The sequence below is a fragment of the Aptenodytes forsteri genome, unplaced genomic scaffold, assembly GCF_000699145.1.
Source record: "Aptenodytes forsteri isolate BGI_AS27 unplaced genomic scaffold, ASM69914v1 Scaffold1, whole genome shotgun sequence".
Classification (NCBI taxonomy): domain Eukaryota; kingdom Metazoa; phylum Chordata; class Aves; order Sphenisciformes; family Spheniscidae; genus Aptenodytes; species Aptenodytes forsteri.
The window spans coordinates 6,077,035-6,103,137 of record NW_008795035.1 but is presented as its reverse complement, the minus strand read 5'-3'; the positions used below and the strand labels follow the sequence as shown (position 1 = coordinate 6,103,137).

Below are 26,103 nucleotides of genomic sequence, written 5' to 3'. Positions count from 1 at the left end.
GGGAGGGGGGGGGAGCCGGCAGCTTTGCTAAGAGGGATCTTCAAGGGTGGGTGGTCTGTGAGCTGCGCTTTGGGGGGTGGGTGGGGAGGGGGACTGTGGCCCCAGCCCTGCTGATTGCCGGCGGGTTACAGGCTGGCTGGGGGGAGTAAGGGGTCAGCAGCACAAGGAAGCGTCACTTTTGGTAAGAACCAGCCAGTCAGGGCTGTCACAGGGAAACGGGACATCCAAAAGTAGATACGGGAAATGGGAAACCGGACTAATGTATTTCTCATGAACCTGTTGTAAGTGGGCTTTACTTTTGGGAGCCCTTAGGTACCTTGGAGTAGAACTGAGCTGGCCAGCTGAAGCTTAATTGCCAAGCTGATTTTTCTCAACATTTTGACACTTCCTGCTCTCAGGCAGCAGGTTGAATGAACCACAGGGTGTGATAACAGGGTTGGGTGCTTCAGCTATTTTATCCCAGAGATTCTCATTTCCTGTGCTCTGGTTTTTATCTGTTCTGTCAGATAGATAAAATGGAGTTGCAGCCAGGTGACAGTTTAGCCCTGCTAATTTCCTGTTGTTTAGCAACATGTTGCTACTTGCGTAACTTTTTTTCCATTCTTTGTTTTCTTTATTTTCCTGTTACAAGGCTCCCCTTGTTCCCAGCGAAGCGGTGTTCTCAGGAGGCTTCAGGTTTACAAGCACTGTGTCCCGCTAGTGGAGTCAGGGGATCTGCATTTGGGCAAGGTGTCTGAAATCATAGGACTGCTGATGCTGGAGGTAGAAGTTCCTTTGGGCTGGCTTTCCTGGGGTCTGCTGGGTATCATTTCGTATGTAGATTGAGATACTTCACTGGGCCACTGAGGAAAATGAGTTGTGTCTTTTCCATGGATCTGCCCTGGACTAAGTTAGCTGGTGTTGGAATTTGCTGTGTGTGTAAATGTGGTTATCTTTGGATAATTATACTTAGGCTGGAAACTTCAAACCTATAATTACATCAGCTTGATTTACTGCTCTGTTCTGTAAATGACAGCATGACAGTCTTGGGGGTAAATTCCCCTTTTAGGGGAACATTTCACTGTAAGAAATGTTGTCCTTTGCTGGTTTCTGGTGATGGTTTGGACGTGTGTGTGGAATTCTCCTGTGCACTGCCTCAAGCTCTTTCATGTTGTTGTATCTGCTCCCAGGCTCGCCAGCTGCCAGGCCACGCATTGGCTGAGCTTGCCACCCTGTTTGTTGATGTTATTAAAGGCGGCAGCCTGTCTAACGGGAAATCCTTGGAGTTGTTTTCCACTGTTCTCACTGCATTGGCCAGTTCGAAGGAGAGCCTGGCTTATGGGAAAGGTAACCCCTCTCAGTTCCTTCTCCTCAGCCCGTCCTCCCATCCTCTGGAATCGGCTCCTAAAAAACTTGCTTTTTCAGGTGAACTGAATGGGGAAGAGTTTAAGAAACAGCTGATAAACACCCTCTGCTCCAGCAAGTACGTACATCTCTGCCAGCTCCACCATGCTTTAGTCCATTTAAAGATCAGTCAGTGCCTGGTCCTGTTTGGGCCTTTTACAAAATTCCCTGTGATACCCTACAGGTACAGTGGGAGCTAAATCTGCAGTCGCTAAGTGTGTCTGTAGCCCCAGCATCCTCTTAGTTACATGGCAAAACAGTGTGTTTCACGTTGTGCTTTGAAAAAGACATCATGACGAGCTGGACGTTACCGTCTGTATCCTGTTCTATCATCTTTGAATCTGTGCCCTCCGTGGCAGTGTCTTCTCTGCCTGGGAAGGCAAGGGAACACCCTGTTCCCAGATCTTTTAATAGTGTTGCGTGAATTGGTCTCAGGAAGCCCTTGTTTTCATTCCTTTCTTGGTTATTTGTAACTGTGGGGATGGGGGCAGTTTGGAGCATTCTAAGTCTGGGTGGTTAGGGTGGTGGTGGTGACTTCTGGTGGAAATTTGGCTTTTAATCTTAATATCAGAACGTGACAGGGAAATGGTGACATTGAATAATTGTGTACGAGGAGGGAAGGGATAAATGATAATTCTGCTTGCTCTCAATTTTCCAACATATTTTTGTTTTACCAGGTGGGATCCTTGGACTGTAATACATCTTGCCAACATGTTCAGGTAATTCCTTTTACCTTCAACATCAACACTTTCTTGTGCTGCAGTCATGCCCACGTCCTATTTCACATGTAGTTTGGGGCAAGTACAGATAGTAGGTCTGACCGTACCAGGCACAGCGCCGTGGATGGTTGAGTCGATGAACTCACATCAGATCCATTTGGATACAAAAAACAGCTGGGCAGGCATGCCTCAGAGACTGGGCATGGCATTGTGTTTTTTATTCCATGTGTGAGTCAGCCTTGGCAAATTAACAATACATTAATGAACAAGCATAATGCGAAGGAGATCTAAGCACCGAAGGTTAAAGAGTATCCTGGACAGTAGTAGGTTACTGAGGGATCTGTGGCAACTGCTTCTGGTGAGGACTTTGGGAGCATTCGCTGCCTGTCTACTTTAGGACCCTTTGTCTAGTTACGGGTTGAATCTGCTGTGGGATTCTGAAGGAAATTAGTGAAAATGATTAGGCTGCATCTTTGATTCAACAGGGATATTCCACTATCGGCAGAGGAGCTGCAGTTTGTGGTGGAAAAGGTCCTTAGGATGTTCTCCAAATTAGACCTGCAGGAAATTCCCCCTCTGGTCTATCAGCTGCTGCTGCTTTCTGCAAAGGTAAAAGCTCACAGGAGGTGGCCTCCCCCTAAGCATATACCATGAGAAAAAAAAATGTACAGACTGAGCTGTAGGCTGGATTTTGGTGGGGATTGTGATTGTTCCCAAACTGTGCTGTGGGGAGCAGGACACAGCAGGACATCAGTAGTTTTTTTTTCTCTAACTCTTTCTAGCCTGAAGAAGCTGACTGCTCAGAGAAAGATACAATCTTGATCTTCCTTCTGGGGAAAGAAGGAAACCTTTGGGAAACAAGGGATGAGCGCAGACCTAGCAGACAGCAGAGAGGATTGGGTTTTTGTTTTTTTTTTTTCAAGTTTCTAGCAGACAGCAGAGAGGATTGGGTTTTTGGTCTTTTTTTTTCAAGTTTAAGTGTGGTTTTGCTCACTCTCTGTGGTCTGCATGCTGTAATAATAGCTCATGCAGTATGACTGTCTTCTGGGTTGTAGTCTGACTCGTACTGGAAATGTCTCATCTCTTGTCCTCTTCCTGTAAGCAGAGGCTGCCAATGACATCTCTGCCCTTTGACAGGGTGATCTGGCTCTTTTGCTTGCTTCATGTGTGACCGAGTCAATGCCAAAACGATCCAGTCAAAGACAAATTATATGTGTGTTACAGGAGGTCGTTTGGGTCCACTGGCCAAAAAATGTTAGACTTAAGGTTAGGAGTTTGAAAGCCTCCCTAACTGATTATAACATAAAGGATCCCTTCTAATTAATAACAACTTTAAAAAAAAAAAACAACTGAGAGCTTCAGCTTCTTCCAACTCTTTGATAAGTGCAGTCAAAAGAAATACACAAACTAAACCAGAGTCACTTCATCTGGAAATGAGCCGCACAGGAGCCCTCCCCCACCTCAGCGATTTATGAAGGGAAATGAAGGATACCATGACATTTGTAATCGGTGTGGGAGTAGTGTGTAGTTCTCTGGGATACTGCAGACCCTGCAGTGGCTTAATGTAATGTCCTGCCTTGCAGGGCAGTAAGAAGACTGTTTTAGAAGGAATCATCGTTTTTTTCAATCAGTTGGATAAGAGACAAAAGGAAGAACAGAGGGTTCCACAGTAAGTTCTCTGTGTCATCCCCTTTCTTTGCTACCTAGGTATTTGTAGTGACCCTGGTCCTGCCCAGGGCTCCTTGAATTTGAATTGTTAAACCTTGTACAAGTACGTCCTCCTTGATACATAAGAAATGATTTATGCCTTTGGATGGCTTGTTTTTTTCTGATAAAACTTACAGATCAGTGGACCTTGAGGTAGCCACAATGCCCCTAGACCAGCTCCGCCATGTGGAAGGCACTGTTATTCTCCATATTGTTTCTGTTATCAACCTGGATCAGGACCTAGGGGAGGAACTAATCAGACATCTAAAGGTACGACAAAGATGGAGCAGGCACTGTTCTTGAAAATGTTGAAGGAGGGTTTTTAAAACTTAATTGGTTATCTGTAGAAGGGATTTAATAATTTTTATGATCGTAGTCATGTTCGCTTTAACAAGTGCTATGATATGTTTGAAGAGACATGTCCCTTTCTACACCACAACAGCAGTGTGATACGGGCCTGATAGCTTCCCTGAACTTGCGGGACGCTGCAGTTGAACGTAACAAGCTTTCTGACTGTTGCTTGCTATTTTCTAGACTGAGCAACAGAAGGACCCTGGTAAAGCCCTGTGTCCCTTCAGCGTGGCTCTTTTGCTATCGGTTGCAGTGAAACACAGACTGCAAGAGCAGGTATGTGGGTGATAAGCTTGCGGAGAACTTCCATGGGGATGTACACTGCACTCCTTGTAAAGGAAAGGAAGCATGGTTAGGTCATAGTCCCATCAGAATTAAGCTTAAAATGGTTTCAGGATGCTTGTGGGGAGGCAGTTAGATCATTGGTATACTGTAGTTTACTGAACACTATTAAAGACCCCAGAGCGGTATCAGAATTTTCCAGAGTTTGATTCCTGTGGGTTGGTATTGTAGGATGAGAAGAAAAGCGATGTCTTCTTTTTTTAATGTTTTGGCTCTGTGGTAGCCACCTGAAGAACATCTGGCAGCAAGTTACCCTCCTTGAGGCACTTAATGAGGTTGGTGTATTTGTCCTGAGAAAGAACTGAGTTAAGATTTTTGGCAGGCTGTACTAGAACTTGTGCTCTGGCCGGTGCTCTTACTGGAACATACCCAAGACTATACAGGTCCCATTTCAAAGATCATTTCCTCACACTCAATGATTTTATGTTTCAGATATTTGATTTCTTGAAAACATCAATCACAAGAAGCTGCAAGGACCTGCAGTTCCTTCAGGCCTCCAAGTTTCTGCAGGATTTGTTTCCTCAGCAATATGATGTAACCACTGTAATTCTGGAAGTGGTGAAAAATAGGTGAGTTGTTGCCACAGGCTGCAGAACGCTCAACGGGCTTTGGGAGGGGGAGAGTTTCAGCCTCGCTAGAATGCTCTGGGGTGCTAAATACTGCTGACCAGGTGCCGGCAGGGAACGGTGTCAAAATCCAAAGTTTTATCCCAGTTTTATATTGGTGGATTAAAAAAAAAAAGCAACAAAATGCAGCTATATAAATCTGCCCCCTCTACCTCAGATCTTGGCATCTGGTGGTACAAAGGACTAAACTGATCAGGACCCTATCTGTTTCTTACTGGAAAGCAGCTGATGGTATGAGTCATGCTGCCGGCTGTAGTTTGTGTTCTGATCAAGGGATGAGTGATAGGTTCACTGTTTTCTTCCCCCACATGGTTAGTCCTTTAATCATCCTGTGGGATGTAGGTCTGTGATTTGTCACCAGTTGTCCTTTAGTTTGATGCGAGGCATTTCTCTTCTGTCTTCCTCTCTGACTTGAAGATCTTAGGATCAGTAGGATGTTTGTGCATCCCGACCGTAGCCTACTGTCACGTTCAGATCAGACCTGAGTGCATGCACATCATTCCCCATAGCGAGGAAACCTTTGGACTGGAAAGGAAGTCTTATGGCTGGAGAAACAGGACTGCAAGACGTGTTGTGCTGAGCACCTGCCCCTCAGCCTAAAGACAGTTACGGGGTTGTGAGGGATGCATCTTCCCTGGCGTGATCAAGCATCTCTCACTGCTGCTTTGGACCCTGGAATGACTGTGGAAGATTTTACTTTAGACTGCTCTAACCTAAACCTTTTCCGTGACTAAGTTGTTTCTTTCTTGGTCTGTTTAATGTTTTCTTCAGTGCGTTTGGCTGGGACCACGTTACTCAGGGCCTGGTGGATCTTGGCTTCAGCCTAATGGAATCGTATGAACCAAAAAAGCCCTTTGGAGGAAAAGCTGCTGATACCACTTACGGCCTTTCAAAAATGCCAGCCCAGCAGGCTTGCAGACTGGGAGCGAGTATCCTGCTAGAAACATTTAAGGTAGCGTATGGTTTGGAGAGGGTTATTTTTTGGGAGGAAGGGAACTCTGTTCATATTCTCTCACGGTAAATGGTGTCAAAACCTTGCCTGCTGTATCCCTCATGAGTGTTTTACAAACAATACTAGATTTAGTCTCCTATTTGCCCCTGTCCAGCTGAAAGAGGCCATCTTCATAAAGTCCTAATCCTAATCTGTTCCAACTACCACAATATTTGTGTAATCCCTATTACCGTTTCCAAGAAACTGCAGAGAAGGTAGAGAAAGTCAGAGGCACAAAGAAAATCTGACAGAGGTGGGATTGAAATCAGCATTGTCACTGAAGTGGTAAATTTGCATCCCACAGAGCATTTGACCCATTATGTTCCGAGTGTACTCTCTGTGTCTCTGATGTGCTGGTTCTGATGGGACTGGGATGAAATCTGAATCGGTCTGTGTGAATTTAGCTGAAAGAGGACTTCTGGCAACCAGTCCCAGCTTACCTTTCAGCTCTGGATTTGCTTTGTACTTCACAATGCCTGTGCTCTGATCTATATGAATATCTTAAATTTACGTAGGTTTTGGGGTTTATTTATTTTTCTTTCTCATTTCAGGTTCATGAGCCCATCAGAAGTGATATTCTTGAGCAGGTCCTGAACAGAGTCCTCACAAAAGCAGCGTCTCCTGTCAGCCACTTCATAGGTAACAGGAAAGAGAGAGAAATGTGTCCTGATCTGTGGACACTCAGAACGTAGCTTCTCAGAACAAGTTCCTGCTGAAGTGACCTGAAGCCAAGAAAATCAGTTGTTCCTTCCCCTCTTACTGAGGTGTCGGCTGCATCAGATTACCTTGTATTCATCACAGGTGAAAACATGTTTGCAGGCAGTTGCCATGGAACAGCTGATGCACAGAAAGTTGGTATCCATCAGTCAGTAACTTGTTACACGTTCCTAGCCTTGCCTTCCTCCTTGTCCCTGGGCAGGTGCTTGGGCTGCAGAGATGCCTATGCCGCAGCCTCTTCTCTTATACCTCAGTGCCCTCTGGTGGGGTGAGGCCCTGCAGCCAGGTTGTGAGTGTTTTATGTTTTGTGCCTGTAGCAGAGCTCGGATTTTTGATGCTTATCCTATCATGACCTCTCCGTGTAATGGAAGGGCTTTGATTATTCAGTAATTGTTAGCTCTATAGACATCTTTTGCTCAGACTTTTCTGGCCCCTTGGCAGCAGCTGCTCCTTTTGTCCTTTTATTTTTCAGACTTGCTGTCCAATATTGTTGTGTCTGCTCCTCTTGTGCTTCAGACTTCATCCTCCAAAGTCACGGAGACCTTTGACAATTTGTCCTTTCTGCCCATCGACACAGTGCAAGGGCTCCTCCGGGCAGTACAGGTAAAGCTTTGCATTTCTCCATGAATATCCTTGCTAGTTTAGTTCCAGTGACAGCTCTAGGCCACAATTATATGCATGATCTAATAACCCTCCTCGTAAAACAAACCTTCATACTCTGCTGTAGGTTGTTCGGTGTAGCATGGAACTGTTCTTCAAGCATGGATTTGCATGTGCCCTCTAGCAAAAAGCATATGGTGCGGTCTGTCATGGTACCGAAACTGCTCTGTGCTGACCTTTCATCTGGAAGATGCTCAGATGCTGCACACTGTAAAAAACTAAGTATACAGTGTTTAGCTGAACAGCTGTAGCTGTCACATTGATTTTTCTCCTTCCAAGCTCCATGTCAGCATTTCTCTTTGCCTGGGCTGAGATATTGCCCTGGTGTTAAACTTTTGCCTGCTTTGTCCAATCTGGGGATAACAATTCTTTTCCCAAACCCTTGCACTGTGTCCTCACTAACCTGCTAAGGTGTCTCACTGCTACAGCTCTCTGGGTTTAATTTTATATTGTTTTAAAATGTTTTGGTTCTCCTACTGTACTGATGACAGTATTGGAAATGCAGGGCCAGATGGGCCCGAGGAAGATGAGCTCATATGCCCCAAGGGCTTGGCATGCCTTAGTGCTTTTCTCTCCAAAGTGTATCTTCCTTTCCAGCCTCTGCTCAAAGTCAGCATGTCAGTGAGGGACTCCCTGATACTTGTTCTCCAAAAAGCTATCTTTTCCAGGTAAGCTGGGAAGGGGGTTCTTTGAAAAGATTTCTACAATTCATTTATGTTTTTGGAGCAGAAGTATTTTTTGTTTGTTTTGACTAAGTGCCTTCTTACTATGTTCTTCCCGTAACTGGATGGTGACATCTCCTACCCCTTTAGCCTAGGACTGTAATACAGTCACAGCTCTACTGAACTGAGACACAAATCCCAACACCCAGCTGAATGGGCTTTGGAAATTCAGACAGCTGTTGGAAACTCCAAATAAGCAGGCAAAATTAAAACCAATTCCAACATGTGTCTATACAGCTGAGTACATCCAGATGCTAGGGAGAGTCTGGAAGGAACCACTGATCAGAATGCTGAGCTGCCACCTTCCCTCTGATCCCTGACAAGGTGGTAGAGAAGCAGGTTTGTTGTCTCGGTAATGCTTTGAGCAAACCACCCTGCTGTCTTCATAATGCTGTGATCGTAGACTGGATTTTGTTGGGCAGTGGCTGCCTGGTTAGGAATACAGAATTCATAATTTAGGATTATTACTCAAGGCAAGGGACTTGGTCTTGGGAAAGACCCAGGGTTTCGGTGAGCAAAGCAAAACACCAGCTTTTTGTGAGGAACTTTCCAACTCTGAGCTCTGTGAGACTCTCCCATTCCAGTTTTCAGGGAATATTTAATGCTTGGGTCTTGGCCTGGGGCTCTCCCTCAGTGTGAGCATTGCAAGGACAGAAAGGAAATTGAACGCTGTGAGAGTGTAGAGCAAGGAAGTTCCCAGCAAACTGCCAAGTTCTTAACTACTTGGGACTGTGCTGCCCTCTTGGGGAATACAGTTCCACTGGGTCCAGTCACTCTGTATTTGTGGACCCTTTTTGATTGCTGAGTTGATCTTGTATTTACTTCTGAGCTTCTTGCTTCCACTTTTCCTTATGCTTCTCTTTTCTCCCCCTGACTCACAGGCAGCTCGATGCTCGTAAAGCTGCGGTTGCTGGCTTTTTGCTTCTGTTAAGAAATTTTAAGATTCTGGGCAGCTTGTCCTCTTCCCAGTGCAGCCAGGTCATTGGTGCCACTCAGGTAAGCGCTGTTCTGCAGTCCCTGGTGTGGACATATGAGACAGTCTCATGTCTAATATGCACTGTTTGAAACAACTCGAGTGGAGTGTTTCCCCAGAATGGAAATATAACTTCAGTAAGGATTAGTCCTGGAAGGAAAGCTTTGGGAAATGCAATGTGCAAAGAGAAGCTGGCCTAGGGATGTTGCTTTACAGAGTCATTCTCTCTTACAGCACCAGTATTCTGGGGAGCATTTACACTGCTCCATGATGATGACAAAGAGCCTGGCAGCACGCTAAGGACTATTTCAGTGATTGTTCAGGGGCCAGGCCCCTTATCACCTTGCTTCTGTGTTGTGATATTTGAGAATTGTAACCAGTATAATGTGACTAATATTCCCTCTCAGGTCCAGGCAGATGTTCATGCCTGCTATAATTCTGCAGCTAATGAGGCCTTCTGCCTTGAAATCCTGGGCAGCCTGAGGCGATGTTTGAGCCAGCAAGCGGATGTTCGACTCATGTTATACGAGGTAAACACTGTTTCTTCAATCTCCTTTTAAACAGCCACTAGCCCTTCTGTAGTCTGGTTCTACTGTAGCTCCAGGTGAATAACGATCATGTTATTGTGGAAAACAACCTATCATCTCAGTTATGTTCTTCATGGGACACATGTACCAAGGACTATTTTTTTTTTTTTTCAATCCTTCCGCTTCTTTTTATTTTGGACCATTATAAGCCCAAAGGCACATTGATGTATCTTCCTCATCTTATACATTGCTTAAGAGCAAAAATGCGTCAGTGTGTCTCTTCCTGTGGTGTGACCTAGGGAATGGGAAGCATGTTTGATGCCCAGTGGGGAGTAGTGTTATAACAGGCATTGGGTAGAAGCAGTGCTGCTGGGAGTTAATCATGGGATCCAAAGAAAACCCTGACTGGAGAGTATGAGGAAACTTCCTTAGAGATTGTATCAGGGATCTGTCTTTTCTCTTCTTCCTTTTGCAACTTTCTATAAAGGCTTGTCTGCCCTTTAGATTTCTTTTGGCAAATGGTCTAATATAGAGAGCCATTTTTGGGTGTGTCTCTTAGCTCCTGACATAACCATGGGGTACTAGCTTGAGAAAAGGAAAACTCTTCAGGTCAGAGATTTTGTTTCCTTCTTGACTTGGTTGGACTGACCTTTGGTGAGCTGCAAGTTTTGGGTGTGTTTGTCAATGTTGCTATAAGACTTGTGCTTGCTTTATCCATCCACTGTTTTCTCTGAAGGATTTTTTGCCTCCTACAGTTTCCCCACTGGCTTGTTTTGCCTTTGAAGCAGGATTTCACAGTTTGAAGTTGGATCTAGTGCTAGCGTTAAATAGCAGTGAAAGTCACTCTGGGCTTGATGCCACCGCTGCTAGGGAGATACAGCTTGTGAGAAGGCCCCTGTGAGGAAACTCATACTCTTTCTGATTCATACCTTCTTTCTGTGGTGCCTTTGCTTTGCCAGGTATGGGGTTTTATACTGAGCACACTGTTACTTCCTCATGGTTCCTTGTGGTGCCAAAGGGTCGTTGCTGTCTTATGACACCAACTTATTACGCATGTGGTTCATTTTCTTTGTTGTGTAAGCCAACTTGTCCTTCCTTCCTGTCTTCAGGGTTTTTATGATGTTCTTCGCAGGAACTCCCAGCTGGCCAGCTCTATAATGGAAACGCTCTTGTCCCAGGTAAAGTACTGCTCTGTGGCATGGCTGCAGAGACCCTAAGAATTCTGTACTGCAACCAGTATAGTGCGCAATTCAGGTTAAATATTGGGAAAATAGTTCTCCCTTACACTGGAAACATGTTTAAGTGCTGCAGCACTTCTCTAAGGAGGTGTTCTAATCCCTGCTATATTGGGAGAGCAGAATAGGTAAACGTCTGGAGACTGGTTCATATCCTGTCACAGGGTGGAAGAGAATGGAGCTCTTGGAGCCCTTTCCAACCCTTCAGTTCTGAGATGCTGTGAGAAGTGTGATGCCCAGAGAAGTGCTTTGTGTGTTCCCTGTTCCTTAGCAGTGCACAGCAGTTACCCTCCCATACTTCCCCAAGGATGTGGGCTGACACAGTAATTTTTATTGCTTGTCCTCCCATCGGGAGAATACCCAAGTCCCTGTAGGATCTAGGAGGATTAACTCATCCCCCAACAGTGTTGCTCATGGCAACAACACAATCACATTTCCTCAATCCATTGGACAGGCTGTGCCTTCTTTGAGACAAGTAATTTTCTTCCCTTTAATCATCCGTAGAGTTCATGCTGACTAATTCCAGCTTTCCCATGACAGTATAGGGTCTGAGAAGGGAACATGAACAGAGCCAAGGCAGCTTTTGGGTAGTAGGGGGCACTTAAGGGGAACTTGGTGTAAATGTATAAAATTTTATAGCACCATTATATATAAACTTTCCCTATTCAGTTCTCATCCTATATCAGTACTCAGTGTGTATCTCCTTCCTGTGGTGTGCCAAACAGCCAGGAATTGGTGCAAGCATGGTCTCTCATGGATTTGTTTTAGTGCCGAGTGTAGCCTCCGTAACTGTCTGTGACCTTAGGCCAGGAAGCTGGATGCCATAACAGGGCCAAGCATTCAGTACAGGTGATGGGCAGCAGAAGCAGTTACTCTTCCTCCCTGTTTAAAGAATGGGTAGCACCGCAGGTGAAGTGCAAGTGATGTTGCTTGTTGAGGCAACACAACAGCAAGTGGTCAGATAAACTTGTTTTAGGGCAGTGATGTGTCCTGGCTGAGAGGTACATGAGCAACTCAAGAGGGGATTTTAATTAGTAATAAAGCAGGTGACATGGCTCATGTACATGTACAGTCCCATTATCATAGTGCTAGTTTTTGCTCTGTAGAATGGAGTACAAAGATTATCGTATTCTGTTTTCAAACAACCTAAGAGGCTCAGTTACCAAGTAACTGGTGTTATTTCTTGTTTTCTATGACAGATAAAGCAATATTACTTGCCCCAGCCAGACCTCCTGCCTCCACTGAAACTTGAGGGATGTATTATGGCTCAAGGAGATCAAATCTTTCTGCAGGAACCGCTGGTAAGAGCTATACTGGCTGGCCACAGCTGCAAGCTCGTCTGTTCCATAGCATTTTAGTTGTGCTGCTACATGAGCTGAATACCTTGTGTTTCTTCAGCCTTTTCTAGCCTGGAGCAATTCTTTTAATGACAATAGAGCTGGGCATCTCACCCCTGCCTCAGGCTATCTATTAGAGCTCCCTAGCAAAGTGGTTTGGGGACCTGTGTGAAAAATGCTCTAGGAACAGCGTAGTTCTATTATCCTCTATTGAGCTCACCCTGGGGTTTTTTTTTCCCCTCCTTCAACTTAATTCCACATAAAATAGTCGTGCAGTGTGTGTGTAGCAGAGGGAAGAATCTGCCCTTTGGTTTTGCTCCTTTGAAATTGTTGGAGATGACACCTCAATGATTCATTTGATTTCCAAGGGAACAAATTCAAATTAATCGCTTTGTTTTCCCCGAAGGAAGTTTCCATGCTGTGCTGTAGTAGCACACCCAGGAAGGGAGCAGACACTTCAGCTGGAGTGAGAGCCCTTTTGGAAATTCCCTTGCCATCCTCTTCAGCAGTTGAGGTAGCTGGGTTGAGGGAGCAGTGAGAGTTAAGTCTTTACATCCCATATAGGCAAGCTCAGGCAGACAACATTGTCTGAAGCTAGAACTGGGTAGCTGTGTGTAGGATTACAGATCCCCTCATTCTGGGAGTGAAGCATATTCTTGAGACACGTGAACCTCTGACGGCAGCTATGGCTCTTTGCATCCAACTAATAATCTGGCCTGTGTCCACTTCTGCCAGTGACCTCCAGCTAGAAGGCTGAGTGTGACTGTGTGGCTGCTTCTTTCAGGCCCATCTGCTCTGCTGTATCCAACACTGTCTCGCCTGGTATAAGAGCACTGTGCATCTATGCCAGGGAGCTGAAGATGACGAGGAGGAGGAGGATGTGGGATTTGAGCAAAACTTTGAAGAGATGCTAGAATCTGTGACACGACGCATGATCAAGAGCGAGTTGGAAGACTTTGAACTGGTAAATCAGATTTTCAGTTTGACTCAGTCAAAGAAGACACTGAGTTCTTGTCAGGTTTTGAAAAGATTTTTCACTTGTTTCCTTTACCTCTTAGGATAAATCAGCAGATTTTTCTCTGTCTTCCGGTGTCGGTGTAAAGAATAACATCTATGCCATCCAGGTGATGGGAATTTGTGAGGTCCTGATTGAGTACAATTTCAACATAGGGAATTTCAGGTAAAACATCAAATCTTACCCTCCAGCACTAGCTGCGCTATGCTGTGCCTAGCTCTTCGGAGTACAGGACACAGACTCATTGCAAGCACAGGATAATAGTGCCAACACAGAATCAGAATGATGCTTTCTGAGTGTGTGTGCCTTGTGGCACAGACATTCACAGAACCTTGGGGAGTGTCTTCCTTTTGAATGTCGTGTGTTGTGGGAGATGGGACGTGACATTTTGTAGAAGAGCAGGTCAAGGAGGAATGGATATGGTATACACTGTTAGGGAGGTGGGGAGATGTCATATGTCATGGTTTTATCATTTAGAAAGTGTCATTGTGTAATTTGGCAACCGAAGCTTCAAATGGGAAACTATAAGACTGGATTTTCTCCATTAATGCTTTCTACTACTTTATTGCAGTAAGAACAAGTTTGAGGATGTCCTAGGCTTGTTTACATGTTATAACAAACTCTCTGAAATCCTGAAGGAGAAAGCTGGAAAAAACAAATCTACCTTGGGCAACAAAACTGCACGGAGCTTCCTGTCCATGGGTTTTGTATCTACTCTGCTCACAGCTCTGTTCAGGTGAGAAGCTGTCATACCTGGAGAAGCTTTAAGGCCTGTTCACAAGCTGCTTTTGTGGTGTCTGCATGCTGGCTGTCTTATGCACTGCATACACAGTACAGGCATTTTCATCTCTGTACAAAGCATGCGTGGTAACTGCATTTGTTGTCTGGAGAGCCTCGTAGTCTAGGCAGGAACCATAGCTGTGCAACTCCTGGTATTGACAGACCAGCTTTCCTGGACCTTGCTTATGACTTGTAAGACCTCGGCGAGTCTCTGCTTTTCCAGTCCTGGGTCATTCCCCAGACAACAAACTCCAGTGTTTGAGCTCCAGTCCTCTACAGAACAGAGCCAGACATCAATTCAAACCACGTCTGCTAGTGTATTTGGAAAGGCTGGTGGAACTCTATCCTCCGAGTGTTCTCTACAAGCTACCAAAACAAAGGGTCTTTTCCACCCTGAATTCAGCTAGTGATTTTATTTGTAAATGCATATTTAGATTTTAAATCTTGTGGGCCATCCCCGTGCTTTTTCAGTGCATCCTCAATTCTCTGATGGTGCTCTTGATTCTCCAGGGACAATGCCCAAGGGCATGAGGAGAGCCTAGCGGTTCTGCGCTCCAGCACAGAGTTCCTGCGCTATGCTGTCAGTGTAGCTCTGCAGAAGGTGCAGCAGCTGGAGGAAACAGGACAAACTGATGGACCAGACGGACAAAATCCTGAGAAGATGTTTCAGAACCTCTGCAAAATCACACGGTGAGTCACTGTGGCACGTGAAGACATCAGCCCTAAAAAGCAGCAAGGCATTTTGGGGATTTCTGGTAGGGTTTTGAAAGAAGAATGCAGACTATAACTGTTTCAAACGGCTATTATTACTGGGTTGAGATCATTGCCTTTCTTTTGCTCCTGAGAAATCAAGTGGAGACACTCCAGTTTCTGTGTCAGAGTGAGTGATACAGCTCTAATAACGGTACTTGGCCTGGAAGAACCAAATGCCATCAAACTCTCATTTTCAGCCTCTTTCTGACTTTTGGCTCATCACTCATTGTCACAGAGGAGGTGGGATGGTTACAGGCTGGATTCTTGAGGCCTCTGGAATGCAATGAAGTCAAAATTCACTCCTAGCTACAGTATGAAACAGATGTAGGAGGGACACAAACTTCAGAAAATGTTTGTTTAGGACTTTTGCAAGATGCTTGAAGACATTCATGCATCTAATCCTTTGGAAATCCAAGAATGTTAAGCATCTAAATGTCTTTTGGGATCTAGGTCATATCTGCATGGGGTCTTTTCAGATCCCAGTCAGAAGAGAGCACAAAATGCAAATTACCCGTCATGAATAATGCCCATTTTGTGTCTTGCCCCAAATAACAGAGGCTATTTTTGTTGCAGTCATTAGGACTACATGTGAGCTACATGTTTTGCGTGATTGGACATTGAAATAGAATAAGATCATCTGTGCTGGCGACAGAACTAATGAGAAGAAAGGAGAGGGAACAAAAAAGGGAAGAAGTGGGCTTAGGGGAGCAGGAAAAAGATGTTTGCCTACAAACAGAAAAGTCTCCTTTGGGCCAAACAATTTTGCTTTCTTCAAAGCTTTTCACTTTGCTTTGCCTGCCTTTACCTTTCTGATTTTATTTATATAGAGCCCTATAGAGATATCTGACATTTCACAGATTCAAACTGCCAAGAGAAAAGCTCTTCTTGTCACTGACAGATTTGACACCAGCGGTCGGTGTTTGGGTAGTTTGAGACAGAAGGAAAGCCAGGTGGAAGAAATGAGTGTATAAAGATGGACTCGAAATGGGATTGGAAACTCCCTTGGCACCTGGAAAGAATTAAATTATTTAGCTTTGCAGGAAGAATGCCGTAGCTGTTTTGCTGACATTGAAACAAGATCTTAAAAATGGATCTCTCCTCCCTCCACTTTCCTATAGGAAAAAGACCTTCCAATTTGCTATATTAAAAATACGATCCGAAGAGCAGAATCTGTGATTAGCCCTGTTCTAGTTCTTGCGCTGTGCAGCCAGCTTTACTGGAGCATGTGATGTTAACTCATCTACCATCCCCTAGGGTTCTGCTTTGGAGGTACACTTCAATTCCCACTGTCGTTGAAGAGTCAGGGAAGAAGAAGGGCAAAAGCATTTCACTTCTGTGCTTGGAAGGTTTGCTGCGGATCTTCAACACGGTGCAGCAGCTGTACGCCGCCAGGATACCCCAGTTTCTACAAGCCCTGGGTAGGCACATGGTACAATTCTGCTCTGGTTTCCAGGCTTTGTGTTCCAGTCCATGTGTGGGCAGTTAGGGACCCAGTGCCCTTTATCCGTAAGTAGGGAGAGGGGTCTGGTCCTTGTCTCTCAGTAACAAGGTGGGCTTAGTAGCATTGATTTTCATGCCAGAGGCAAGTTCCAGAGATATCTTTACCTGCTTTTATAGAGCTCTCAGTCTGTCAGCAGAGGATAGTTGGGGTCTGATACAGCATTCGTCTATTTGAAGTTTGCCTTTAACACATTTTTGTGCTCACCATGGTTTTGCAGTCTGTATTCGTCCTCTAGCTGTGAGCAGTTGCAGTCTTTCCCACTTTTGGAAACAAATCCTGTATTCTGCTCTTGGCATTTAGCTTTTTTCTGCACCTCTCTGTCTCTGCCAGATATTACTGATGGTGACGCAGAAGAAACGGATATTAATGTCACAGAGAAAGCTGCCTTCCAGATCCGACAGTTTCAGGTAAGTACCACTGTGTGCTGCAAATGTTCCAAGGCACTGGTAATTCTGGCAGAAAACGCTGCTAGCTCTCTGTTACTTGACCACAGGATTGAGTATGTGATAGCCACTGTGACACTGATTCACTGGCAGTTCAGAAAAGTTTCTGACCCCTAAGGAAAGCTGCTTCAGGGCGCTGTGCAGAGCTGGATTGAAGTGCACGTGTATTTACAGAGCTATAAGGTCCTTCAGTGCAGCATAAACTTACCTGAGTATTGTAAAAGTCACACTGAATCATATGTGGGCCTCTATGTAAGCACTCATAACAAAAACCAGCACTCGCTCTTTAGGAAGAGTCCTCTTGTTATATTCTTTGTCATTCTCCTTGTTGCTGATTCCTTTATCTGCTGCAGCTTCTGGTTATTTGCTTCTTAAAATGGCCCTGCAACAAGCATGCAAACTCTTTCCTTCCCATGATCAGAGGTCCCTGGTGAACCAGTTCAGCAGTGCTGAAGATGACTTCAACTCCAAGGAAACACAGTCACTCATCACAGTTCTCTCCACTTTGTCCAAACTCCTGGATCCGGCCTCTCAGCAGGTACTTCACAACCTTCAAGGGGTGGCAGGGATGCGTGTAGTAGCCGTTGTGTGGGAAGATTATCAGACTGGGTTGACATCTGAGGGCTTTGACATGTGTGCGTGTTCTGCCTTCTCCTGCAGACCACACCATGCCAAAGTGACAGTTTTAGTACGTTATCAAGCACGCTCCTGTCAAATGCCTGCAAGGACAGTTACGAACAAGTTGTCTTCCCACCCCACTCCTGCACGTTCTGATCCTGCCTTTGGGCACCTGGAGCCTGAATGACTTGCCCGCCTGAGCAGGGACTCCTAACTGAGCCTAGATGTGGTATAGCTTCCCCATGGGAATAGAGCCAAAACCAGCAGACCAGTCCAAACTGGCTGAGTGCCTAATTCCTTCCATGCAAGGAGGCATTTTCTAAAGCGGACTAGAGGTGCCCCAATTTTTACAAGCTAGGGACTGCCCTCAAAGTGTGCCAGAAGTCTGGAGTCATCGTTTACCTTAAATTAAATGGAGCTGTTACTCTGTCCAAGGGAATGTATAGCCATTCCCCTGTCCTGGATCTCAGCTTTTCACTCCTGAGTAGGTTAAGTGACCCTTGTGGAACTTCACAGAGCATGGCTGGGTGCCTTTCTGCCAGAAGGGGACTCTGCTGGTCTCCCTTTGCTGTTTTTTTTTGGTTTTTTTAATTATTATTAGTTTTGTGCTTTGAATTCTGTTTCAAAGCCATAATATCTTTTCTCCCCCTATGCAGTTCCTTCAATTCCTGACTTGGACAGTCAAAATTTGCAAAGAAAATGCTCTCGGTAAGTAAGCTTTGGAGAGCATGTTTAGATGTGATGTGTCAGGTCTGATATTAGACCCTTAGATGCTCTGCTGTTTTCTGTCCTGTTTTTACCTCTTTGTTACAGATATATTCAGGTCCCATTCTGTGGCAGATTGCCGTGACATTGTTATGGTTATTAGCACAAGTATTAGGGAAGAAACTCCATCTCTATAAATATTAGCATTGCTGAAGAAAGAGAAGCCACTTACTTGACTTTTCTCCCTTGTTATTTAGCACATCTGTTGCTCAAATCTGGATTTATACTCTGGAAAGATATTATTCTTGCCAGAGTTTTGTATTGCGCCTCCTCAGTGCTTCTGGTCATCATTTTTCTATGAGCTGAGGGCTCCAGTGTGCCGTACTTCCCCTTGCAGTATTATATGCGATGCCTGATGTCGTAAACTCTGCTTTTGTAACTGCGGTATTTCGATAGGATTTTCACCTACTGTGTATCGTTTCTGGGAATGCAGACTGTTAAATCTGAATCTGAGACTTTCCCTCACTGGATGTCTGATATTCCTAAATAGCTAGGGGAGCTCTGCACCTGGTAATGTGTTGTTTTCTTTTCCCTTCCCCACAGAGGATATCGCTTGCTGCAAGGGTTTGCTGTCTCTGCTCTTCAGCCTCCATGTTCTGTACAAGAGTCCTGTCAGTCTGCTGCGTGAACTCGCACAAGACATCCACGCTTGCCTGGGAGACATAGATCAGGTATGATGCAGAAGCAGCCTAACTCTTCGTCACTTAGTGCTGTCAGGGCAGAATTGAGTGCATCTCTGGCGCAAACTATGTGACAGCAGCTAAAGTTTTACTCACAAGAATTTGTTTTCTCTCCTCCGACCAGGACGTAGAAGTGGAGAGTCGGTCCCATTTCGCCATAGTGAATGCCAAGACCGCAGCCCCTACTGTCTGCGTGAGTCAAAATAGTCTGTATGGAACAACCTGTAGTGTCCAGGGCTACTCTGCTACAAGTGGCTTGTGGATTCCTGTTGTCTCAAACTCCTCCAAAAACCTGTTTTGTTATTGGTGTTTCTGTCTTAGCTGCTGGTTCTGGGTCAGGCGGATAAGGTCCTTGAAGAGGTGGATTGGCTTATCAAGAAACTCACCAGTCTGGGATCAGACACATCAGGTAACAAAAGTGGTCCACTTCTTACTGTTACACCTTTGTCAAAAACAGATGAAGACAGAGAGCAAAAAGATACTTTGGGATTTTGAGGTAGCATCATCTGAGGGCAGGTTAAACTCTCCCTTGAGCTGGTTCCACATGAACAATGTAAGATAGAGAGTGTTGTCACAAAATCCCTCCAGTGATTATTTTCCCTGTGCCACACTGGTCACAAAGGTGGTCTTTTGTGCCTCCCACCTGCATAACTGGATTCATTAGACACACATTCACCAGGTATTCATCTCTTTATTTTAGAAGACTCTTCTCAGGCATCAAACCAAACCCAGGCTCTGGAGAAAGGTGTAATTCTGCAGCTGGGAACTCTTCTGACAGTTTATCATGAGCTGGTACAGACAGCACTCCCTGCAGGGAGCTGTGTGGACACGCTGCTGAGAAGCCTCAGCAAGACATACGCAATTCTCACCTCCCTCATCAAACATGTGAGTGCTGCTCTGCTGACAGTGGACTGGCTAGGATCTAAAAACTTTTTCCCCATCTGCTACAGCAAGCTCACAGTGACCCCTGGCAGCAGCTACGCTCAGGACTGGGCTGTTGATCTCTTGCAGGAGCTGAGTCCTTATTCTGTTGGCTTTCACGCCCTCAATTTCATGACCTTTCTGAGCAGTGATATTTGTACCAGTGGAGATAAAGGAGAGCTTCTCTCCAGCTGAATTTGGCTGTGCATAGCTTGGAGTGGCTTTTTCCAGTGTATCTTGTAGGTTCCTCTGTACGCAGCTGTGTGCCACAATGAACGGCACTAGCGGTGTTCTCACAGTGCTCACCAATCCTGCCCTTGCCACTCGTTCCCATCTAAGGCTTGAAGCATCGGACCTGGGGGAAGTGGGCCATGAAAACAGGCCAGTGGAGCTAGTTTGAGACAAGGTGGTGAATACCCCAGAGCTCTCTCACAGCTCTGCAATGCAGACGTGGCATTTGGGATATAGCAAGCCACTGGGGAGGATCGTTCTTGCAAATCCTGCCCTCCCCACTGTGCCATTGGATGAGCTGCTTTGAGACCTGCCTGGAAGTACAGGTTGCGGGATGGGAACAGTGTACCTAGAAGAAACCCTCTCATGTTTTCCTTGCAGTATATCCAAGCTTGCCGCAGCACCTCGAATACGATTCCAGGAAGGCTAGAAAAGCTGGTGAGTGCGAGCGAACTGCTGGAGGAAGTGGGTCATTGCCTTAAGTTAGGAGTAACACCAACCTCTCTGCGTCTTTGCAGGTGAAGCTCTCAGGTTCCCATTTGACCCCACAGTGTTACTCATTCATTACTTACGTACAGGTAAGGCTTAAATTTACTGGCAAAATCAGTGTCAGTCTGTGTGGTCTATCAGCTGCAGTACACGGACACCTTTGGGGATTATTAATCTTCTTGACGTGACTTGAGTTTCTTATAGTTCAAGCTTTACTATGTCAAATAATAGTATAAGACATTTCAGCACCATTGGGACCAAGCATGCTGATTTCTGCTTGAGCAGGGAAGGAAGAGTGTTTGGGGAGCTGGTTTTTAGCTGGTGGGTTTTTTTCCCTCTGTTCATGTGGGGTTTTTTGGATGAGATTAATACTGCTGTTAACCACAATGGCAAATAAAGGTCAACAACACTGCAGTCATCACAGCGTAACATAATGTGGGTGCCAAAGACTGCAGTGCTGAAGATGGGATTTAGCTGCTTGGAGAGGAATTGGGTGCTTGGGCGAGGACCACAGGAATTGTACAACAGACATGGCATATCGGGGAAGGTGTAGTGGTGTGCAGAGCTGCCACTCCTGGGGACTTCTCACACATACGTATTTCTGAATGTATAAATTATGAAATTAGCTTTTCTTTCCTTCTTTTTTTGAGATTAACCCCAATTCCATCCTTCTTGTATCACTACCTTTCCATCATCTAGCTGGCAATGCTGTTAGCTGGCCAGAGCAAAGACTTCTCTGGTCTTAGTTGGCTGGCCTTTCTTCCCTGCTTACCCTCTAATGCCACATCTTTTGGCATCCTCCTTCAGAACATCCACAGTGAGAGCTTAAGCTTTGTAGAAGAGAAGAAAAAGAAGAAGAAGAAAGAGGATGAAGCTGCTGCAGTCTCCACAGTCATGGTAAGATTGACTCACTCTATTAAAACATGGGCTGTATTTGAACTTGGGATCATACCTCAAGGCTTGTGTTACCTGGTGGCTTCTTAAGGATCACCAATGACAAATTGTCATTTGGGCCTTTAAGTAAAAATAAAATTTAATCTACCTTAACTTCAGAGAAAATCTAAAAAAACCCAAACAAACAAAAAACAAACAAAAAATAACAACAAAAAAATCTAAAAAAACCCAAACAAACAAAAAACAAGAACAAAAAACCCCACCTTCACTAAATGCAGCCTAAAAGCTCACAGGCATGAAACAAAGGTCGAGTCTGGGTAGTCTGTCTTGTCTGGTATTTTATCATTTGGGGCAAGCTATGAAATTACAGAAATGGGCTAATTTATTGGAACCAATACTGCACTCTGTTTAAGTGTTTCTTAATTTTATCAGTACATTTAAAGATAAAGTAGTGGATTCCACTAAAGTGAGGCAGTTGAGAATGACTGGATGATTTGGTTGGGAGCAAGTGAGCGGGCTGGCAGGTTCCTGATCTTTTATGTCCTTTGTTTGTGTTCCCAGCCAGCATTTCCTCTGTCTCATCAGTTGTCCCAGACATCCCTGTGATGTTAAGGGTTTAAAAGCCACAAGCATGACCTTCCTAGCTGTTCCCTGAGTGTATGGAAATGGGCTGAAATGCTGCGTGTCCTTTTACCACTCTGTCACCATAGGGAACAAACATCAGTGGTGGTAAATAAACAGGGCAAAAATGTGGTGAAACAGCAATGGGGTCGTGGCCCGGAAGGCGTCTGCTTGTGATGCCTTTGCAGAGCTGGAGCAGAGGAAGTTTTGCTCTGATGGCTCTGAGGCATATCAGGGCTGTGGACTGCAGGCAGAGTGCAAAACAATACATGGGAGAGCCTCACTGCAGAACCGTCGTGGGAGTCAATTTAAAACCAGTAACAAAGCTGGCAAGGCTTGCTGGGGCAGGCCTGGTATGGAGCAAGGCTACTGAAGATGCTTTTCTAAACTGGGAGTGTTGCGGTCTTCCTGTCATGCTACAGCATCATTGTTCACTTCCAAATCTGACCTATCAATCACACTCCTTTCTGCATTTCAGGCCAAGGTGCTTCGGGAGACCAAGCCAATCCCAAACCTGATTTTTGCAATAGAGCAATATGAGAAGTTTCTTATCCATCTCTCCAAGAAATCAAAGGTAATGTAAAGCAGAGCCCTTCTGTGACCTGAACTCGGTGGAACAGTGGGATGAATGGCATGGTGGAAGGCTACTGCTGGTCCACCTTTTAAAGTCTCTATTAATGCTCAAATTAGGAAGGCATAAGGACCTTGCATCTCTTACAGCCTTTGCCCGAGCTCCTGGCCTAACGCTACTGAATTGCTGTCACGCTGATACCAGCAGGTGTCAATGGCAGTACTGCCTGGGACCTCAACCAGAAACCTCGTATGGTTTCTGGATGAGCAGAAACTTACACACCTAATGCCAGCTTTCCTCACCCCTCTCCCCCTGGCCGTTTCGTAAGCAGGAGAGAAATGTACCATGATGAGGCACTACACGAGAGTGAGAGTAACTGGTAATCACTTGGCTTTTAGGAAAGCATAAATGGGCCACTGGATTGCATGGGGGCAGGTGCTTTTTCACTTACCTTTTGCTTCAATCCTGCATTATTACTGTGATGGACTCAGTCCCAGTTCTGCGCAAAGGACTAGGCAGGGTAGAATACTAAACTAAGATGCTAATGGCATAATGGTTTCACCTTGGTTGCTGCAGGTGAACTTGATGCAATATATGAAGCTAAGCACCTCCCGGGACTTCCGCATCAACGCATCCATGCTAGACAGCGCGTTGCAGGAGCATAACACAGAGGATGCTGAAAATGAGCCAGACAACGAGCAGGTCAGAACTCATTCAGCTGCTTTTACCGATAGGTTTCCCCCTCTTTTGAGGCCAACTGTATCTGTGAGCTGTGCAGGTATATGTGAAATTACGACAGTTTGTCTTCCCTGGGTTAGCTCTCACTTTAATACTAAGCTGATACGAAGGAGTGAACAGTTAGTCCGGCTAACATCCCCTACACTCCAGCCCTCTGCCTTGAGTGACCTTTATTTCCATGCACCAATTCTCTGGATCTCCGGTCTTAGGGAAGTGAGACTGCTCGTAAGGCCTTGTTGTTTGCCTCAGCAAGCAGAGAGGTCTATCAGCGTTACCTCTGAGGACCTACTGGCTGGCCAGGATCAGACCTTTGCAGCATGATGCAAAGTGGTTTTGCATCCAGGTTAACTCTTGTAGATAAACAGCTGGCAGGGCAAACTCTGCAAGGCATCATTCTCCTCAGACCCATCTCCTCTACTAGGTAGTGCTGGTGAAGGTAACGCAACCTGTGCTGGATAAAAAAATAAACAATTTACTTTGCTGATTGTCCAGGTTTTTATTGGTGCTTCTGTCCACATTTTCCTGAGTGTTTCAACAAGCCAAAACCCAGCACAAACAGCCCCTGTCCTGTGCCACTGATAACCCGCGGTCTAAGTTCTAGCATGAAGTGGGGTGGGGGGTCCACGGGGAAAGTCTCAGTGGGTGAGAGGAGTCCCATATTCGGGTCATTTTGTTAGGGAGGAAAAAGAGCTAAATCCTCTTCTGCACATCTGGTTTCTTGCTTTAGGTAAACATTCCTTAGACTAATCACACAAAAACAATCACACTCTGTACTGCTACTCTCTCCCTCCCTCTCCAGAGCAACACCGCAGAGCAGCCAGATGAGAACCAGGAACCCAAAAAGAAGAGACGGCGAAAAAAATAAAGCTGGGGTTGCCGCTGGTGCCTCCCCCCACAGCGCCTGTTCTGTGGCAGACTCGCCTTGGTCTTGGAGAACCGCGTGTATAGAGACGATGGTTTGTTGTTTCTCTTGCCAAATACTTATGACTTCTTCCTTTGTGCCCACGGGCGTGCAAGCAGTGACTTGGGCCACTGTCTCAGGTTTTACAGCTGGCTGCTGCCCTCGGAAGCGCCTCTGCTGTTCAAACGTGCTGCTATCAAAACCTTCTTCCCCAGGAACATCCCTTCTTACAGCAAAAAGGAAACAGGGTGACCGGGATCAGTCCCTGCCAAAAGATCTCCTTCTGAAAAGGACAGCCAGGCTCTAGCACGCTCTCTGGACAGCTGTCATTCTGGCACTCTAGCGTCATCATTTCTTCTCCAGCGAACCTTTGGTTATTTCAATTAGCTGATATATATCCAGTGCTTCTCCTGGAAGACAATGGCACAATCAGGTCCCTGCATTCTGCAGCACACTCAGAGACTGTGTAACATGAGAGCGTGACGGTCACGATTTGCTTTAGTTCAGAGCGTGTAGCACAAAAAGCCCTAAATTTATTCAAACTTCTGTTTTGTGTGGTGGTGTGAACGCGGGAGCCAGCACCAGCAGGAAGCCAGAAACACGAGCTGTTCTGCCTCGGAGTTGAAGCTTGCTGCTGTGGGCAGCTCCTGAGAAGCAGAGGAGTGACGGCTTCCTCTGGCGAGGCTGGCTTTGCTGTTACGTTTTTGCTGACCCTGATACCATGCACTTGTTTAACTTGTCTTGTTCTTGGCGAGAACAGAAGTGCCCTTTTTGCCCACAGAACACAAATCCCGTTTCTAAAAGCACCCTTTGCCTGTAAGACTCCTAATAAAGGTTACCTAAGGGTGGAGCGCCTGATGTATTCAGTGACTGAGAGAACAAATCTGAGGGCAGGTTCTTCTCATCTGGGAAAACGCTGCCGCACGTGGAGGAGGAGCTGTTTAAAGCAGCTCCCAGCCAAGAGTTAAACGTTTGCTTGCAGCAGTTAAAGGGTTATGTTGAGTGCCGTCAGAGATGACTGTAGGCCTTGGGATTGTTGGGGAAGAATGCAGCAATGCCAAAGCAGTTCTCTGAACGCAGCCTAGGCTGTGCTGGGCTAAGGGGGAGCGGGGATGGAGAGAAAGCACCGAAGGCTGCTTTTCCTTGCTGCACCCAAGGAAAAGTTTGGGTCTAGAGGGCAAAATAGATGAGGTTACCTGGTGGCTTCTTAAGGATCACCAATGACAAATTGTCATTTGGGCCTTTAAGTAAAAATAAAATTTAATCTACCTTAACTTCAGAGAAAATCTAAAAAAACCCAAACAAACAAAAAACAAGAACAAAAAACCCCACCTTCACTAAATGCAGCCTAAAAGCTCACAGGCATGAAACAAAGGTCGAGTCTGGGTAGTCTGTCTTGTCTGGTATTTTATCATTTGGGGCAAGCTATGAAATTACAGAAATGGGCTAATTTATTGGAACCAATACTGCACTCTGTTTAAGTGTTTCTTAATTTTATCAGTACATTTAAAGATAAAGTAGTGGATTCCACTAAAGTGAGGCAGTTGAGAATGACTGGATGATTTGGTTGGGAGCAAGTGAGCGGGCTGGCAGGTTCCTGATCTTTTATGTCCTTTGTTTGTGTTCCCAGCCAGCATTTCCTCTGTCTCATCAGTTGTCCCAGACATCCCTGTGATGTTAAGGGTTTAAAAGCCACAAGCATGACCTTCCTAGCTGTTCCCTGAGTGTATGGAAATGGGCTGAAATGCTGCGTGTCCTTTTACCACTCTGTCACCATAGGGAACAAACATCAGTGGTGGTAAATAAACAGGGCAAAAATGTGGTGAAACAGCAATGGGGTCGTGGCCCGGAAGGCGTCTGCTTGTGATGCCTTTGCAGAGCTGGAGCAGAGG

At 45.5% G+C, this 26,103-nt stretch overlaps 1 protein-coding gene across 1 annotated transcript in view; it reads left to right on the top strand.

Moving 5' to 3' along the window:
- Positions 1–24,785, top strand: part of FANCI (Fanconi anemia complementation group I) — a 25,054-nt gene extending 269 nt beyond the window's left edge. Inside the window, exons 2-37 of the mRNA XM_009276628.2 lie at positions 6–46; positions 632–762; positions 1,170–1,326; positions 1,405–1,462; positions 2,061–2,102; positions 2,588–2,711; positions 3,686–3,771; positions 3,947–4,079; positions 4,344–4,436; positions 4,935–5,071; positions 5,900–6,080; positions 6,671–6,758; positions 7,309–7,439; positions 8,094–8,164; positions 9,100–9,214; positions 9,599–9,721; positions 10,828–10,896; positions 12,153–12,254; positions 13,075–13,254; positions 13,349–13,470; positions 13,877–14,041; positions 14,596–14,775; positions 16,093–16,256; positions 16,670–16,746; positions 17,204–17,320; positions 18,057–18,108; positions 18,709–18,836; positions 18,970–19,038; positions 19,167–19,263; positions 19,546–19,730; positions 20,379–20,435; positions 20,516–20,575; positions 21,294–21,383; positions 22,480–22,575; positions 23,149–23,274; positions 24,110–24,785. Coding sequence (XP_009274903.1) covers positions 6–46; positions 632–762; positions 1,170–1,326; positions 1,405–1,462; positions 2,061–2,102; positions 2,588–2,711; positions 3,686–3,771; positions 3,947–4,079; positions 4,344–4,436; positions 4,935–5,071; positions 5,900–6,080; positions 6,671–6,758; positions 7,309–7,439; positions 8,094–8,164; positions 9,100–9,214; positions 9,599–9,721; positions 10,828–10,896; positions 12,153–12,254; positions 13,075–13,254; positions 13,349–13,470; positions 13,877–14,041; positions 14,596–14,775; positions 16,093–16,256; positions 16,670–16,746; positions 17,204–17,320; positions 18,057–18,108; positions 18,709–18,836; positions 18,970–19,038; positions 19,167–19,263; positions 19,546–19,730; positions 20,379–20,435; positions 20,516–20,575; positions 21,294–21,383; positions 22,480–22,575; positions 23,149–23,274; positions 24,110–24,175 — 3,913 coding nt within the window. The 3' untranslated portion in view covers positions 24,176–24,785. The remainder of the gene's footprint in view (positions 1–5; positions 47–631; positions 763–1,169; positions 1,327–1,404; positions 1,463–2,060; positions 2,103–2,587; positions 2,712–3,685; positions 3,772–3,946; positions 4,080–4,343; positions 4,437–4,934; positions 5,072–5,899; positions 6,081–6,670; positions 6,759–7,308; positions 7,440–8,093; positions 8,165–9,099; positions 9,215–9,598; positions 9,722–10,827; positions 10,897–12,152; positions 12,255–13,074; positions 13,255–13,348; positions 13,471–13,876; positions 14,042–14,595; positions 14,776–16,092; positions 16,257–16,669; positions 16,747–17,203; positions 17,321–18,056; positions 18,109–18,708; positions 18,837–18,969; positions 19,039–19,166; positions 19,264–19,545; positions 19,731–20,378; positions 20,436–20,515; positions 20,576–21,293; positions 21,384–22,479; positions 22,576–23,148; positions 23,275–24,109) is intronic.
- Positions 24,786–26,103: the final 1,318 nt, after the last annotated feature.